This window comes from Vicia villosa, linkage group LG5, assembly GCF_029867415.1.
Source record: "Vicia villosa cultivar HV-30 ecotype Madison, WI linkage group LG5, Vvil1.0, whole genome shotgun sequence".
In the NCBI taxonomy this organism is placed as follows: domain Eukaryota; kingdom Viridiplantae; phylum Streptophyta; class Magnoliopsida; order Fabales; family Fabaceae; genus Vicia; species Vicia villosa.
The window spans coordinates 150,539,977-150,558,691 of NC_081184.1; the positions used below are offsets into that span (position 1 = coordinate 150,539,977).

The following is an 18,715-nucleotide window of genomic DNA, read 5'->3' on the forward strand; positions in this document are numbered from 1 at the left end:
GAGTATGTATCCGGAGCTGTATATGCTGGCTTTGGATAAGGATCATAGGCTGGGTGATTTAACAGAAGATGTAAATGGAAAGCTGATATGGAACGGAAGATGGAGCCAAATTCTAGATGAAGGGAAGGTAAGGTTAGAGGAGGAAATGAGAATGTGGATCCAAAGTATCTCTTTGACAATTAACTCTAGAGATCAATGGAGTTGGTATAAGAATGGGTACAATGTCAAAGATGCATATTATGAGATCATGAAAGGGGTAAATACTGTTGGTGAGGAGGATAGGGAGTTGGCGATGGCGTGGAACAAATTGGTACCGTTAAAAGTTTCGGTTTTGGTGTGGAGAATTTGGCGCAACAGAATTCCTACCAAAGACAATTTAGTAAAAAGAGGCATCCTAGTAGCATCTCAAAATTCATGTCCGTACGGCTGTGGTGTAGAGGAAAATACTGCCCATATTTTCTTCGAATGTCCGCTAGCCCAGGATTCATGGAGCGAGGTCCTAAGATGGCTCGACATTACTTTTGTTTTACATAATTCCGCTATGCAGAATTTTATCCAATTTACAGGTATTAGCAAGGGAGGAAGAGTCCAACAAGAAAGATTCTCAGTCATATGGTATGCGAGCATCTGGTCTATCTGGAAGAGGCAAAACGAGATGATATTCGGTAACGGGGAAAACAGAAAAAACAGTCTAATTGAAGGTATACAGGTTTTGTCGTGGCAATGGCTAAAAGCAAATCTAAATGGATTTTCTTACGATGTTCATCAATGGGTGACAAAACCAAAAGAATGTCTGGGATGGAGAATTAAGTGACACAGGCTTTGAGCTCGTGAGGAGAGGTCGCTGTTGGCTGCCAGAAAATATGTCTGTTTTTACAGTTTTGAAATGTTGTCATATTTTAGCAAGAAGTGATCTAACTGGTGGTATGGAGTTGTGTTGTTACTGCTGTGGCATACGTATTCGACTGCTGTTCCGGCTTTAGTTTGGCAGTGCTGGTAGTCTATAGATGCAGGCTTCTACTTATGTATGGAGACCTCTGAATCTTAATGGATTTAGGGATGTTTGTAAATCCATCTCAGTGGTAATGAGATTGAAAAATAGAAGTGTAGGATTGTCTTAATCTAGAAAAGGATGTGACTGGTTTTGTCTTTATACATGCAATGGTGTAACTAGTATTGCTGTCTTGGTTTTGATACAAGTTAGGTAAAGGGGGATATGGTTTTTTTTGTTTTGTTAGCCCTGTACTGGTGTAGCTAAAGCTACTGATATGGATCATGTTGTGAGCTTTGGCATGGCTTATGCCCTGAAATAATATAGTTTTCTTTTGCTTTTCAAAAAAAAAAAAAACAAAGTGTTTGCAACTACATTTTTTTCTTGGTCGCCAAATTCGTAAAAATATCATATATTCGAATTATATATATAAGTAATCTACTAGGCCAACCACCAAATGCCTTAGTCAAAGTGGAACTTAGGAAGTTGAACTAACATAAGATTGAAAAAGCTCTAAATGGTTCTAACAAATACCCTTCCTCCAAATATCTCTTACTCTATATAAGATCATTAACTATCCCTTTACTACTCATTAAATCCCAAACCAACTTCTCTCATTTCAGAAATACTCCACAAAGTCCTATAAAATTAATCAAGTTATCAATGGCCTCAATCAAATCCTACATCACAACTTTACTTGTTGTTGTGACAATGTCAAGCATGTGCCTAGAAGCCCGCCATCTTTTGCAAACAACCTCACAACAGCCTAATTTGCCTAACATTCCCACTTTACCAAAACCAACAACAACATTGCCACCTTTGCCTTCAATTCCAACATTGCCTCAAGTAAGTTTTCCACCATTGCCAGTGCCAACTACCATTCCATCTCTTCCTAAACTCACTATGTCACCACTTCCTACCTTTCCTACAAATATTCCATCTCTCAACATTCCACCATTGCCATCAGTCACTTCACTTCCCAACATTCCCACCTCAATCCCAACCACTTTCCCTTCCATCCCATTTCTCTCCCCACCACCTTCTTCAACCTCGAATCCTTAAACACTTCTTCGCTTGTTATCTTTGCGTGCAATAGACATTGCATCATTTCTTTATCGTGTGTGATTAAATTGTTCGAGGTTGTAATGATATTGCTATATTTATTGGATTGTATGGTGTATGAAAGTCTGTATTTTTTCTTTCGTTCTACTTACCAGTGTGTCACTATTGTTTCTATTTTTATATTTATATTTGTATTATTCTCGTTGAATTACACATTTAGATACAATTGTAATGATGTCTTTCTTCTTTTAATTTGATTTCTTAATTTTATTATATTTTCATGATTTCATAATGAGGAAGAAACAAGACGATTGTTTATTTATTTGAGTAAAAAAAGAGCAATGTTTAAGTTTAACCATTGTATCATCTCACACTTAAATTTGAAAAAATAGTTTAGTATTTGTTTGGTTTGACTTTTCTGCCATCAAACGCACATCTAAGACATGTTCCAGCCGTGATTTAGTGAAACTACAAAAGATTGTTTTTGAATAAACATAATTTTTTATCGTGATTCTCTAAAACTCATTGCGAAACCAAACATAGCATTAATATTTGTTCTAGAGAAAAATATATATTAGAGAAAAAGTAATCTAGTTTATTCTTAACAATTTGTTATAAAAAAAAAAAAAAAAAAACTATTGGACTCGTCGCAATAGAACACATGTACAACTAACCTATGGAGGTCATTATTCACCATTTGGTTAGACTATATTCTTTTTTAGTTGAAGATTGTTATTTTTACACCAAATTTTTTACCCTTATACTTAGACCATATAAAATACAACAAGGACTGTTTATATAATTATTAAAGATAAAAGAAAAATCAAACTGTATGAAAGTACAGTATACTTGTTATATTTAGTATAAAAATATTTCCGAATTCTGAAAAAATTTGGAAAAACAATGATTTTAGAAATGAATTTTTCAAAGTAGGGGTGATATTTTTGGGTTTTCACCTTCGATTCTCCCCATAGAGGGGTATGTAAAGAAAATCTCTTAGTCAAATTGTGTAACTGTTACTGGACTCTAGAGTGGTTACTAGAATCGATGATTTGTAAAATAAATAAAAAAAGAGTGAAGGTCCATTTTAGTCCATCACAAAAACGGCAGAGATCATATTAGTCCCTGAGAAAAAAAAGTCTATATTAAATCTCTTACAAAATTTAACCGAGCCATGTTAGTCCCTCTACTAATATTTTTTCAAACCGGTTTTTTTCTTACTTTTGAACCGTGATTGGACTGCCAATGAAGACCCATTTTAGTCCCTCACAAAAAAAGAGTCCAAATTAGTCCTAAGAAAAAAATCTCTATTTAATCCCTTACAAAATTTAAGTGAGCCATGTTAGTCTCTCTTTTAATATTTTTTTCAAATGAATTTTTTCCTATTTTTAAATCGTGACTGGACTTAACAAGATAGACCTGCTTTCAGAAATTGAGTACGGGTCAGAGGTTAAGACTTTGTTTGGTAAGACATATTTTCGAGCTTATAGCTTATGTCTTATGTCTTATAAGCTCATATGATAATTTAGACCCGTTTGGTAACGGTCTTTTCATCACGAGCTTATAGCTTATTTTACTAGCTTATAGCTTATTTTCCAGACGCTATTTCAAATAGCGTTTTAACTTATGTCTTATAGCTTATTACTTTTTCTTCCTTTTTTATCCTTATTATTTCAATTAAAATCCATTTTTAACCCTTATAATTTTTTAATTTAAAATAAAATAATTATATATTAAATATCTTTTATGTCATTTTACATTTATAAGTTAATTGAACCGCTAATTTTATCAAACACTTCAATGAGCTTATAAGCTATCACTCTCAATCATCCGATATAAGCTATAAGTCATCAGTCATCAGCCATCAGTCATAAGCTATAAGCTATCAGCTAGTTTATCAGTCAACCGCTATTTTTACCAAACAGACCCTAAGTTCCTTTGCACATGGCCTTCAGAGTCTGAGTTTTTTTCCAACATATCATGTGTATTATTTTCGCCACAAGTATTATTTACAAAAGTAAAAAATTAGCCTAAATCACCACAGCAGCAGAACTAAACCTTCCTAAATGATCATTAACAATAGAAACAATAACACCCAATACACAAGAATACATAACAAGAAAAACCGTAGTTATCCACCCATAAGTCTGAAACCCAAAAAAAAAGAAAAGAACATTGTGGTACTGCGATGAATTATCTACAATTTCTTCACAAGTAATTTTAAATCAAAGGTCGTAAAATAATAGTCCAGACACGGTTTAAAAATAAGAAAATAAGAAAAAACCGTTTAAAAAAATATTAAAAGATGGACTAACATGGCTTAATTAAATTTTGTAAAGAATTAAATAGGGACTTTTTTTCAGGGACTAATTTGTACTTTTCCTTTTTTGTGAGGAGTAAAATGGGTTTTCGCTAGCAGTCCAGTCACGGTTCAAAGAAAAAAACCGATTTGAAAAAAATATTAGTAGAAGGACTAATAAGAGTCAGTTAAATTTTACTACCTCTGGTCCCATTTATAAGAAAAGATTCTCTTTTTAGATACATTGAATAAATAATGTATCTAAATAGTATGTTGTCCAGATATATTATTTATATTTAATATATCTAAAAAAGAGAATCTTTTCTTATAAATGGGACGAGGGAGTATAAGAGATTTAATAAATACTACTTTTTTTTTAAGACTAATTTGACTTCTAAAGTTTTTGCGAGGAACTAAAACTTACATTCTCTTAAAAAAAAAATAGAGATTTCGATTATCCATCCCCATTTGCAGAGGAAGATAGAAGAGAAGATCAACTCGTTCCTCTGTTACACGCGCTTAAGAAACTTGTGACTCATGATTCCAACGAGAAGCTATTCTCCCATTTTTGATGCATGTGAGTGAGTTCTTCCCACCTATTACTTTGATTTTTGGTTTTTCCGTTTTGGAAAATCGTTCTTCAATGAGAATTTAGAAATCATACATGATGATATTACTTGCTGTTATTAAGGTGTTGAAATTTGAATATGAACCCTAAGGGATCAAGATTGATCAAATCATTGTTCACAAGTCTCCTGTGTTTTTGCATCAAACCATTGAGGTATGTTGTTTTTATTTATTTAGCTCAATAACATGAAGCATTTTGGTGTAGATGCTGGGATATTCTGCATGATTTCGCTAATTTATACTCTCTGAATCCGTTCACGAACTGAAAAGCATTTTGTGAATCAATTAAAATGCAGTTGTTAACTTTGTGAATCGGTTTAGTTAAACCTAAATAGGTTTGAGGGTTGTTTATTTCTTATATATGAGTCAATTCAGAACTTTGAAAAATCATATTTTACCTTCACTACAATCTCAATTGATAAATATGCTTTAATGGAAACATATTAACATCAAATTTAGACACATATAAAGACATAGCATTCTTTGATAAGGGAGGAATGATACAAACACTCTTCGACATGAGAACGGAGTGATATGTGTCATACTCGAGAAAAACCTCGTTGGACTGTAGAGTTCTTAGTTCTAACTTATAACCCAACCATACCGGTACCATAGAGTTCAAAACATGGATTTAAGCCATCTAATAGCATTGACTAAAGAATTTCTCAATGAGGTTTTATATCTCATTATTTAAGTTTATTGTTACTGTGCAACTAATATGAAGAACTCAAGTGAGGATTTATCCAAGCAAAATAGTTTCTTCTTAGTTTCCTTTTTGAAATTTGTAACTCTTAGTGGATTTCAAATAGTTGAAGAGAGCTATAACCCTGTAGTATATGTATATCTATCCTGCCTATATATTAGATATTATGTAAATATGAACACTCGTCTATGTATTTCTGTTAAGAGAAATTATATATAATTGATATTATGAATGTCCAGTGTGATGGAATTAGGTATAAGAGAGAGAATTGAAGTGAGAGAAGAAAATCTCATTGTATTGGATGATTTGAACGATACAAAGGGCTTTGCTATATATAGCAAAGTAGGACTAGCAAACTAGCTGATGCAGTTGTAACAAACTGACAGCTCAGCATAACAAAAAGAAAGAGAAAGATAATACAAAAGCATTTATATAATAAGCTACTATATAATGAGCTACTCTATTAGTCCCCCTTAGAAACTGCTGGTGGTTTTGTCAAACCAGCCTTGTCCAACACACGCAGTTTAGAACGAAGCGGCACAAATTTGGCAGCAGACAATGGCTTAGTGAGAATATCCGCCCACTGATCATGGGCTGGAACATGAGCTACTGACAGATTCTTGCTGAGCACCTTTTCCCTTAGAAAGAAAACATCCAATTCCATATGCTTAGTTCTGTTGTGGAGAACAGGATTATGAGCAAGGGTGACAGTGCTCAAATTATCACACAAGATCCTGGGCATTTGAGAGGAACAGTGGAGTTCCTTGAGCAAAGACTGAATCCAAAGAAGTTCTGCAGCTAACAGGGCCATACTACGATATTCTGCTTCAGCACTGGATCTGGCAACAAGTTGTTGCTTCTTGGACCACCATGAAACAGCATTGGGACCAAGGTAGATACAGGCCCCTGAAGTGGACCTCCTGTCATCCGGATCTGATGCCCAATCTGCATCACAGAATCCTAACAAGGACATGGGCTGCTGGACAGAGGCAGGTTGAAGGAGAAGACCATGGTGTAAAGTACCACTCAAATATCTTAAAATTCTCTTGACAGCCTTCCAATGATCCTCTAAAGGATTAGACAGAAATTGACAAACTTTGTTGACAGAAAAAGATATCTCAGGCCTAGTCAAAGTAGCATATTGCAAGGCACCAACAACAGACCTAAATTGGGTTGGATCATCCACAGCAGCTGACCCAACTTTAGATAACTTACTGCTGGAGACCATGGGAGTTGGCATACTATTAGCATTCAGCATATTGAGTTTGGAAAGCAAGTCTGTAATGTACTTGGTTTGAGAGAGAAGCAGAGATCCATTGGAGAGATGAGTAACTTGAATGCCCAAGAAATAATCAAGTTGTCCCAGCTGTTTGAGAGAGAATTTGTCATTGAGATGCTTGATTAAGGAAGCAATAAAGGAAGCAGAACTACCTGTGATGATTATGTCATCAACATAAACCAGAATCATAATCTGAAGCTTGCCTTGATGTAGCAAAAAGAGACTAGGATCACATCTGCTAGCTTGAAAACCAAGTTGAACTAAAGCACTCTTGAGTTTGTCAAACCAGGCCCTAGGAGCCTGTTTTAAACCATAAATTGCCTTGTTCAATTTACACACTAGAGTCCTGTCAGCTGCTTCAAAACCAGGAGGCTGTTGCATAAATACTTCCTCTTCAAGAATGCCATTGAGGAAAGCATTGTTAACATCAATTTGCTGAATGGTCCATTTGTTTGTAACTGCAATAGTGAGAACAATTCTGACAGTTACAGGCTTGATAACAGGGGAAAAGGTTTCTTGAAAGTCACTGCCAGCCTTTTGATGAAAACCTTTGGCCACCAATCTGGCCTTGTACCTGTTTATGGAACCATCAGGATTTTCCTTGGTTCTGAAAACCCACTTGCAGCCAATTGGTTTCCTGCCAACAGGAGCTTTCACCAAAGTCCAGGTCTGATTTCTCAGCAGTGCCTGATACTCTTCTTTCATAGCCTGACACCAATTAGGAGCAGCCAGGGCCTGATCAACAGAGGATGGTTCTATGTGAGCTAACAGTAGGGTAGGGTGAAGTCTAGGGAGAGTAATGCCTCTTTTGGCTCTAGTTTGCATAGGATGGATGTTTTGAGGATGAATAAAAGGGAGAGTAGTGTTGGCAGAACTAGGACTAGGGCTAGGGTCAGCTGGAGGTGAACTATTATGAGAAGAAGAAGGAGATATGGTGCTGGCTTCAGCCAGGTCAGAAAGAATTAGAGCTGGAGAGTGAGAAGGAGAAGGGACAGGAGGAATGGCAGTGAGAGGTTGGGGAACAGATGAAACAGGTTGCTGATTGGAAGAGAAAAAAGGCTGACCAGAGGGCTGAATGGAGTTATCAGACTGAGCATCAGACTGCTCAGAGGAAGGAGAACTGGGAATGACACTAGTACTGCCAGGCTGAGTAAAAGAGGAATTGGAAGAGGATGAAGGGAGATGAGATTGACTGTTAGCAGAGGAAATAGATACAGGAGGGACAGAGCTAACATTGGGAGAAAGAAAAGAAGAGGCAGACTTGGAAGGAGGAGAGAATAGAGAGGAATAAGGAAAATTAGCTTCATGAAAAATAACATCCTTAGAAATGTAGATGTGGCCATCTGAAGCAAGGCATTTGTAGCCTTTATGAGAGGTGGAATATCCAAGAAATATGCATTGTTGAGACCTATAGGCTAATTTATGAGTGTTATAGGGACGGAGGAAAGGATAACAAGCACAGCCAAAGACTTTAAGATTGGAGTAATCAGGAGGTTTGTTAAGCAATTTGAAATAAGGTGAAACATTGTCAAGGGTGGGGCTGGGAAGTCTGTTAATAAGATACGCAGCTGTAACAAAGGCATGATCCCAAAATTTTAAAGGAAGAGAGGATTGAGCAAGGAGAGTGAGACCAGTCTCAACAATGTGTCTATGCTTGCGTTCAACAAGGCCATTTTGGTGATGTGTATGAGGACAAGTGAACCTATGGACAATCCCTAGATTAGTGAGATACTTGGTGAGAGGCCTAAACTCTCCACCTCCATCAGTTTGGACACACTTTATGGGACAGTTGAACTGAAGTTCTACCATTTTCTTAAACTGAATAAACTGAACCATGGTGTCAGATTTAAGTCTGAGAGGGAAAACCCAAACAAACCTTGAAAAGGCATCAACACATGTTAGAAAATAAGAATAGCCACTTGATGATTGCATAGGGGCAGGACCCCAAAGATCACACACGACAAGCTCAAAAGGATGAGAATAGACAGTGGCAGACAAGGAGGATGGTAATCTATGAGATTTACCAATGCAGCATGCATGACACAAATCTGCAGGTGGTTTAAGAGGAAAAGACTGTTTACATAGTTTAAAAACTTCAATGAGAGCATGATGATTAGGATGTCCCAGTCTAGTATGCCAAAGAACATACTTATTTGTTGCTATAGAAGTGGAATTATTTGAGTGTGGTGAGGATAAAACAGTGCTAGTAGTGGCAGAATTTAGAGAAGGACTGAAAGAAGAACTTGTAATATTATTATTGTAAGATTCATTACATTGAGACATAATATTGGTAGTATTACTATTGAAAGGCTCAGTACATTGAGACACAGAATTTGTCATACAATTTGAATTATTACAGCTGCTAATAGCAGGGGAACTAAAGCTAGTACTACAAGTGTGAAGAGACTTGGACAGTTGAGGAGCAGCAGGATTGGGAAATTTATAGAGGCCATCATCTCCAACAAGGCCACTGAGTAAGACTTCAGAAGTAGCCTGAGATTTGACAACACAGAATTTAGGATGAAATTCAAAAAACACAGCATTATCTTGAGCAAATTTGCTCACACTCATAAGATTTTTGGTGATGTGAGGAACATGTAAGAGATTCCTAAGGGTAAGTGATAGGTGAGGTTTGTGAGGTAAGGGAAAGGACATAGAACCAACAGAGTTGATAGACAAACCTTGGCCATTTCCTATGAAGACTTGGTCAGATCCAGGCACAGAAGTAGAGTCAGACACGTTAGAGGCCTCAGGAGTGACATGGTGAGAAGCTCCGGAGTCAGGATACCACCATTGATTGGTGCTACTAGCTTCAGTGCCTGCATAAAAGGCCTGTGGTGCAGAGGATCTGGGAGGTGCAGCTCTAGGAGAGGCATACGCAAACTGAACAGGATAGACACCTCGAGGAGCCACAAGAAATGGATTGAATGGAGCTCTTTGCTGTGGATAACCAGCACCACTGGAATTTGTATAGCGATAGTAGCACACTGAAGCATCATGACCATGTTTGTGACAAATCTGACATGTGGATTTTCCAAAACGACCTCCACCACGACCAAAACGACCACCGCCACGACCAAAACGACCACCACGGGCTCCATAGGTGTGATTTTCAGCATTAGCGGTGACATGACTTGTTCCTTGAGGAAACGAGTCAGATACAGCTTGATCGGAGGCGACCAGTGCAGGGGAAGGTGTCGCCTGAGCCAGATTCACCGTCGCCGTCGCCGGCTCTGTAATCGCAGCCTTGCGATGTTTCTCCAAACGCGACTCATGAGCGAGTAAAGACGACTCCAATTCGTCCAGAGAACCTACGTCATCTTTACTGTTAACGGCGGCAACGATTGAGTCGTATTCCTCAGGAAGCGAATCAAGAACAATCTCGATTAGGTTACGAAGAGGAACGGGATCACCAATCGAGACCAGCGACTCACTGATCTCACGTGTGCGAGTCATGAGCTCCTCAATCGTGAGTGTTCCTTTCGTAAGACGACGGAGTTCCGACCGGAGCTGACGTGCTTTGGTGGAGAGAAGAGTATCAAAGTAACGGTGGACTTCCGTCCAAACTTGCCACGCGTGCTTACACTCAACAAGCTTAGGAAGAAGAGCATCAGAGATAGTAGAGAGAAGCCAGGTGCAGATGAGAGCATCCTGTTGTTCCCACTCAAGAAACGCACTGTGAGATGCAGAATCTGAGGGAGACGGTGGCGGAATCACCGGAACTGTAACAAACCGTTGGAGACGATGACCACGAACAACGCCATCGATTTGCTGCTTCCACTGTTTGAAATTCTTGTCATCAAGCTTAACGGAAATAAGGTGAGAGAGCTTCACCTGAGAAGAAGGAAAAAGAGATTCCATGGATCGAAAAAAAATCAAGCTCTGGATACCATGATGGAATTAGGTATAAGAGAGAGAATTGAAGTGAGAGAAGAAAATCTCATTGTATTGGATGATTTGAACGATACAAAGGGCTTTGCTATATATAGCAAAGTAGGACTAGCAAACTAGCTGATGCAGTTGTAACAAACTGACAGCTCAGCATAACAAAAAGAAAGAGAAAGATAATACAAAAGCATTTATATAATAAGCTACTATATAATGAGCTACTCTATTACAGTGTTACATTTATAGTTTCAGGATCCATTGGACTATGGTTTGTTAGAAATTTTCTTAGAATACATGTTATGTTTGTTTGTCCGAAACTCTCTTTACTAAGTTATGAGATTCTGAGACTGTTCAGCTCAATATTTTGTGCATCAATTATACATAGTTTCATGGCAAGGGGAAGGGAACTAGAGGCTGGGGGGGGGGGGGGGGGGGGGGGGGGGGGGGGTGTGGAAGGCCGGCCTTTGATGAACTGGTGGGAAGTTGTGCATATGTTATTGGCAGGTTGGTCAAAATTTCTCCATGTCTCATAGATGTCACAATGGTGATAACAGTCATAACATAATGAAGCTTGTTGCTTTCTATTTAGATGCTATCAACAAATATAGCTATGAATTTGCCTTTATTATCATAAAACTTGGGAAATCGTTGCTTTGCGTCATTACAAATTTCATATGACACTATGTATTACTTGAACTATACAACCCACACCCATAGTACAAGTAAGATACATATGATCTTTGTAGAACCTTATTTAGAGTTCATCCATATTGGTTATGGAGAAAGTTTTTGCCTGGGGTCCATTTACGGTAGGAACAATAGGTTTTGACTTCTCTTTGATCTTATTGATGACCAAGAATAGAATACGATAAACAAAAATCATTCCAAACATGATAGCAAGATCAACCCACTTAGAGTGACCCATTTGCACATGCCATGTATCACTTAGTATATCTCTACCACTAACTTTTATGGTACCTCCATCTTGATGCCAAACAAATGTTAAGCCTTCAAATTCATTCTTGAATGATCCTTGAAAAGCATATGTGAGGAAGGAAATGTAGTAGCAAGGGTACTTCCATAATGGATTTGGAAGATCATCAGGAAGTCGATAGAATCCAGCTGTTAAAATTGCAAGTCCTTCAACTCCACCAGCAATGATCACTCCCATCACAAAATTTGGGAAGATACTTCCCACAACCATCATAAGGCTCTCAGCCCACATCATAATGGCAAATAGGATAGAAGCAAAGTATAGATATTGCTCTACTCCTTTGTGTAGTCCAGAAAGGTAACACACTATTACTCCAGAAATGAGTGAGATCATTAGCATGTAAGGAATTGGAGATAATATGTTGCCAATGAGAAAAGCAGTAATGCTATAGTGCCCATTCATTCTCTCCCGTTCAAACACCTAATATGGTGGAAGGAAACTTTTTTAGTTAGAAATGAAAACAGATGCATAGATGCATCTGTACGCAAAGTTACACGCTTTATAGTGTAAAGTGAGTATTATCAACAATTGATTGACAAACCAAATATGAGTATTGCATGAGCATCTTAATAAATCTTGAAAGTGTGCAAAAATTCAATTCTTGATTTACTCTCTTTCCACTTTATTTATTGATGATGAATCCAAATCTTTTAGAATTTTGATACAATAGTGACTACTAGACTTCAATGCACTGAAGCTTCAATTAAAATAGATACTAATTTTACCTTCATTTCCTCAATCAACGGCGGGAATCCCCCAATAAGTGTCATGAAAGTTAGGACAGACATCAGAAATGAAAGTAGTGATCCTCTGACCTGATGCATGCCACATACGAGAAAACAATTACAGCTCAAATATATAAATCATTGGGAATACTGGTATTATATTTATTCTCTAGCATACTTCTTTCCAAAACTATATTCTTTACAGGTTGAAATTGACACTGGTTCTACTAAATTTTTTAGGTTCTATATTAAAATTGGCGGAACTTAAAAGATATTTCTAGCATTTTCATTAAATTTAATGCTGAGGCTTATTTACATTAATCATTAATAATCATTTGTCTTTCAAAGTATACTTTCATTATAATTTCATATTTTACCTGAATAGATCTCTTACTTGAGCCGACCTGATAGAAGATGGTGCCTAGGCTTATAGCTATTGCAATAAAGACAACAAGACGTAACCAGTAGTTGCTGATGTCACGATACAATTGCAGGGAAGATCTTTTTATAAGAACCATGCATTGACTCAGAAATAGAGCATGTGTCCTCCTATTCCTCATTGCGCCCAAATCCTAGTACGTACAATTTCATAAAACAAAACGTTAAATCTTACAGTTTAGGTGGGTTCTGTGGTGGATCACCTTGATAAGCGTTTATGGTGGATCAATACTTTAAAATAACTTTGAACCTCTAATGACTATCGACAACGCCCATTGAAAGTAGGAGTTCATGGTCCCCCATATTATATTTGTTTTTCTATATTTATCAAACCAACACTGATCAAGTTTGTGTCTTAGTCGTGTCGACAAGGAGACCAGAACTTTACTTCCAGAAGGAGGTGTTTATCGTTGATGGAGTTTCCAACGGTTTTCAGGTATCAGTTTACTCTGAGCCATCTACCAAAGTGGTCTATAGTAGAATTTATGCTCATTGTTGGCTTTGAAAAGTACATTATATTGTGATTTTCTTGTCTAAGTCTAACTTAGGAATGCACGATGATATACTTACACATTTACTTATTTTTGTCACCTCAATCTGAACTTGAAATTTCATTTCAGACCCTTTATAAGAATTTACAAGGACATCAATTGCGTTTTCAGTAATAGATCCTTTACTTGAGCCTTCTGCAATGTCCTGAAAACAAAGTTAATTAATCCATTATGTTTCATTTTTTCAACTGTTTTGACTCTTGTGCCTTCTAATCTAGAAAAGTTTGTATATATATCTGTAAAATATTACTATATACAAATTACATTAGCGATGAAATAGAAAGGGAAAAAATGAAATCCATCTCTAATTCTGCTATAGTTTGGTGCCAGAAATTAGAGATAGAATTTATTTTTTCAGTACTTGATTTTCTTTGGTAACTCTCTTTAATTTTATTGTAGCTTATAATACTTCTAAAATTACTAATGCTTTCAAATAAATACTATTTAGACTCGAGGGTTTGCATAAATACCTGATAAAAATCTTTGTTTATGATCCTTAAGTAGTGATCAGAAGGATTGTAGAGAGTTGGACAAGGGAAACCATTTGAAGCAAAAAACTGCACTGAATCAAGTGTCACTATATGTATTTTGTCAACTTGAAATCAATGTGCTACATGGATTTTAGTTCATAACCTGATTTGCTTCAGAAGCTGGACCAAAATAGACTGTCTCTCCAGAAGAAAGAAGACAGAGGTAATCAAAAAGTTCAACAACTTCACTACTCGGCTGATGGATGGATGCAACAATTGTTCTTTGAATACCATCCCTTAGACTTAAACTTGCAATTCTACTCATAACATAGTAGGAAGCTGCACTATCAAGTCCACTAGTTGGTTCATCAAGAAAAAGAAGTCTAGGACGTGTTAGAATCTCAATGCAAATGCTTAGTCTCCTCTTTTGTCCTCCACTTAGGCCCTTAGAACCATACCCTCCAACCCTTGTGTTAATAGCATCTTGCAGGCCCATTTCTCTAAGTGTGATATCTGCTTGTCTCTTCTTCTCTGCTATGGACATTGAGTTTGGAAATTGAAGTTGAGCTGAGTAGTATAAAGTTTCACCAGCTGTTAAAGCTGACAGCATAGCATCATCTTGTGTTACATAACCCTGAATTTTCATGGTGGGAAAAAGGTTAGTACTCAGGATTTCTAAAATAATTAGTTTTCTCTACCAATAGATTGTTGCTTTTTTTAGGACTGATGTAGTACTCAGGATTTTTGTCTTACTGATGTTCCATAAGCCAGTGTTTGTGTTTTTCCATTGATTAAAATCTTCCCCGATTGTTGTATGTCTGATCTCAATCTTCCTGCAATATTGATTGAATCATATTATAATTGTCTAATAAATAGCTTCCAATCACAACATACTACAAATAACAAGTATACTAATTCCTTTTGCCTTAAAAAGAAAACTATACTACAAATTTAGCTTCAAGAAAAAGGAAGATACTTTCACCTCTGAAGTATGATAGGCTTCCTTTTTCTGTCACATAAACCGATTCTAGAGTAATTTCATTAGTCCAAACATCAATAAAATTAGTCTTTCAACAAGCAACTCCCAAACAGAGTCAATAGTTAAAAGAAAGGATATGAATGAGAAGAATAATATGCTATGGGACTCAAACTCATTGGTCACACATGTATAAAAAATTCAGTAGACTACTAATACTAATCTAATCACCTGCTAAGGCATCAAGGAGTGTGGATTTGCCACTGCCTGAGGGACCCATTACAGCCAAAAGCTTCCCAGGCTGGGCATAACCTGTAAGTCCATGCAGAATTTGTTTTTTATTCTTTGTAACAATGACCTCCAAGTTTTCCCATGTCACAGTAATGCCACCCTTTTCTCCCGCATCACCACCATCCATGTCAATTCCACTAGCTTGTGCACATCTTGCATCAATTCAAATGGTTATTTATGGATAAATTTATGTTCAAAAGATAACCAATTATTTTAGTATGAAAGAAGCTTTTAAACTTGGGTACATCTTGCATCAATTACATATGGTTATTTATGGATAAATTAATGGTCAGTTGATAACAAGTTATTTTAGCCTGAAAAAGCTTTTCAACTTGTCAGCAATTAATTACAAATATTTATTTATGGTTAGAAGATAGGAGTAACAAATTATTTAAGTGTGCACGCTAGAACAGAAGGGTTATGAATTTGAGTCTTCCACCCACTCAATTTTTTGAATTAAATTAGGACCCTTTTCTTCCTTATGATGTGACTGATTGCCATGTTTTGAATTTGAGCATTCCACCCACTCAGTTTTTGAATTAAATTAGAACCAGCAGATGCACCATATATTTGGGTAGATTATTTAGTGGTATTTGACATATGTAGCTATTCGTATGATACTCATACATGTTGAAAAACGCAAATAAGTGTTTTAAACAATGGTTTTTTCTTTACATTGACTCTCTTTGAATCAATGTCCGACACCTATATGACATATATGTAACAGATGTGAAATAATTTAGAGAAGTGTTTCAAAAGAAATTTTTTTGTTTGCTTTGACACACCTTATATATTTTTTTTGACAAATCTCAGATATATCTAAAAGAGTTACCGATGCATCAATGTAGTGTTGATCAATGAAAGATTAAAAACATAATTTGATTAAAAGATTTTAACTCTTTTAATAATAAATAGATAAAGGAAGGTCAAATTTATCATTTATGTAACATAGTCGGTGTGTTATGTTTTCGACCTTATATACTACAAAAGTATATATATATATATATATATATATATATATATATATATATATATATATATATATATATATATATATATATATATATTTATATATTGTTAAGAATATATGTATATAGAATAGTCTCACATCTATTATATCATGTAATTAACTGCAACATCTCTATATATAATACAGTCTCTGTAGTACTTTTCAAAACACATGATTTATTCAAATGTCTTTTACAGTGAGAAGTACTTTTCATCGTACTTTACTCGGTTGACCCACTGTCAGTTAGAAGTTTTTGACAAACCGTGTCATAACTCTGGATTGTCTTCCATACACTGTCGCGACTCATTTCGACATCAATTTTCGAAATTCTCCGGTCATCACCGCAATGTCGTCGCCCACCGCCGCCGTCATTATTGTTCCGGGCGACCTTCCGGCAAACTAACTCTGCCGGCAGAAGCGCCTCTTCCGATCCCGATAATTTTTTCACTGCCTCATTCGCCACCGCGCAACTGTTCCAGATCCGGTCTCAGATTTATTTTTTACTCACGGAAAATTGTGATTCAGTTCAAACATAGCCTTTCACCCGGTCCGCGTGATATTTTCTCTCTTTAGATACTCATGGCTACTCCTCAGAACTTTACGCCTAACTAAGAAGATTTCTTCATGTGGTATCAGAATTATTAGAACTCATATTTTACTGCTTCGTTTGCACACACTGATTATTCATCTGTTTGTCTCTCTCAATCATCTTCTCTTGGACCTTGGGTCCTTGATTTTGATGCCTCTAATCATGTTACCAGTAGTAAAATCTTTGCTTTTCTCTCTCTACCTCTAGTTTCTTACCTACTATAACTTCTGCCAATGGTTCTCAAACCCGATCCGAAGGAATTGGCACTGTTCAAATTCTACCTTCTCTCTATTACTTTTGTTCTCTATGTACCTAATTGTCCAATTAATTTACTTTCATTCAGTCGTTTAACTCGTTCTCTTGATTGTATTGCCTCCTTCACTAATATTAATGTTAGCCTGCAGGATCAGATTTCAGGACGAATGATTGGCCTCGGATTTTCTCAAGGCCTTTATGGATGTTATGGATATTTTGGAAGAAACATGTTTGTTGAATGCTAAACGAGTTGATACTGCTATAGATCCAAGTGTCAAACTCTCATCCAATCAGGGGGAGCCTCTGTCTGACTTAGGAAGGTATAGGAGATTGGTTGGAAAGTTGAATTATCTCACAGTCACTCATCCAAACATTTCTTTTGCAGTTAGTGTGGTAAGCCAGTTCTTGAATTTTCCTTGCCACAAACACATGGACGCGGTTGTTCAGATTCTGAGATACATCAAATGTGCTCCATGAAAATGTCTTGTGTATGAAGATAAATGACTTGCTCAGATAGTTGAATACTCTGATGCTGATTGGACAGGGTCACCCATTGATAGACGATCCACCTCTGGATATTGTGTACTTGTTGGAGGAAATCTTATATCTTGAAAAAGCAAGAAACAAAATATAGTTGTAAGATTAAGCACCGAGGCGGAATATAGGGCCATGGCATGTGAACTCATTTGGTTAAAGCAGTTGCTCAAGGAACTTCAAATTGAAGAATCAAGACCAATGGAAATTGTTTGTGATAATCAAGTTGTATTGCACATTGCTTCAAATCCAGTCTTCTATAAGAGGACCAGACATATTGAGATAGACTGTCACTTTGTCAGGAAGAAGATTGAATCACGAGACATCGTCAAAAGCTTTGTCAACTCTTATGATCAATTGGCAGACGTGTAATATAAATATTAGTATAAATTTAAAATTTAAAACTATGTGAGCTAAAGAAATATTTGGGATCATTCGAATAAGCCCTAATAGAAGTGGAAATAACCAAAAATACATTTATGATTTATATCCGAAGTGAATTTCTATGTAGAATGTAGCATGTAACTAGTTTCATTTTAAAATGTGGCAATTTGATTTTTTTTTTCAACCTTATGACATTACATTAGTGTAAAGAAATCCTCCATAAAGCATCAATCGTACAAAAGCTTATAAAAAAAAAAAAAAAAAAAGTCAATCGTTCAATAAAAAATAATTCAACCATGACCTAAAAGTATTTGTATCCAATTTAAATTCATGGGTTTTAAAGAATTTCCCTTTTAAATAAGTATATTTAATCACGTAATGCCATATACTCAAAAGCAGAGGTGTCAAATACACAAAAGTGGAGAGGGATAAAAAAACCTAAAAAAAAAAATGAGGATTAAAGGATTAATTATTTTTTTAAAGAGACTAAAATTTTTTGATACATGTAAGTGAGTTCTTCTCACCTATTACTTTGAACAATGAGTTCTTCAATGAGAATTTAGAAACCATACATGATGGTATTACTTGTTGTTATTAAGGTGTTGAAATTTGAATATGAACCCTAAGGGATGAAAATCGATAATCATTGT

The 18,715-nt window shown here is 36.2% G+C and overlaps 2 protein-coding genes and 1 long non-coding RNA gene across 11 annotated transcripts in view; 2 read left to right on the forward strand and 1 right to left on the reverse strand.

The window, feature by feature from the left end:
• Positions 1–1,602: 1,602 nt before the first annotated feature.
• On the forward strand, positions 1,603–2,250 carry LOC131603169 (protein PELPK1-like). The gene has a single exon (XM_058875442.1). It carries the CDS (start codon positions 1,655–1,657, stop codon positions 2,051–2,053), a length of 399 nt encoding a protein of 132 aa, XP_058731425.1. The 5' UTR covers positions 1,603–1,654; the 3' UTR covers positions 2,054–2,250.
• Positions 2,251–4,743: 2,493 nt separating this feature from the next.
• The window catches only part of LOC131603170 (uncharacterized), a 44,983-nt gene continuing 31,011 nt past the window's right edge, over positions 4,744–18,715 (forward strand). For 3 of the 9 annotated variants that reach the window (XR_009284251.1, XR_009284259.1, XR_009284253.1), the window contains exons 1-3: positions 4,744–4,929; positions 5,044–5,133; positions 12,954–14,685. This is a non-coding gene — a long non-coding RNA (uncharacterized LOC131603170). Of the gene's footprint in view, positions 4,934–5,043; positions 5,134–11,996; positions 12,722–12,953; positions 14,686–18,715 lie in introns of those variants that run through there. The other 6 variants (XR_009284252.1, XR_009284257.1, XR_009284254.1 and 3 more) reach the window with 6 other exon arrangements.
• On the reverse strand, positions 11,604–15,508 carry LOC131603168 (ABC transporter G family member 1-like). The gene is made up of 8 exons (XM_058875441.1): positions 15,235–15,508; positions 14,781–14,860; positions 14,191–14,661; positions 14,028–14,114; positions 13,577–13,702; positions 12,946–13,140; positions 12,569–12,658; positions 11,604–12,263 (listed from the first exon to the last, which is right to left on the reverse strand). Exons 1-8 carry the CDS (start codon positions 15,419–15,421, stop codon positions 11,604–11,606), a joined length of 1,896 nt encoding a protein of 631 aa, XP_058731424.1. The 5' UTR covers positions 15,422–15,508.

Coding starts and splice junctions, on each gene's coding strand:
- LOC131603168 (XM_058875441.1), bottom strand. CDS start 15,421: ATGGATGGTGGTGATGCGGGAGAAAAGGGTGGCATTACTGTGACATGG. Junction 14,662..14,780: donor CACTGGCTTATGGAACATCA/GTAAGACAAAAA, acceptor ATGAAAATTCAG/GGTTATGTAACACAAGATGA. Junction 13,703..14,027: donor TAAACAAAGATTTTTATCAG/GTATTTATGCAA, acceptor CTTTGTTTTCAG/GACATTGCAGAAGGCTCAAG.
- LOC131603169 (XM_058875442.1), top strand. CDS start 1,655: ATGGCCTCAATCAAATCCTACATCACAACTTTACTTGTTGTTGTGACA.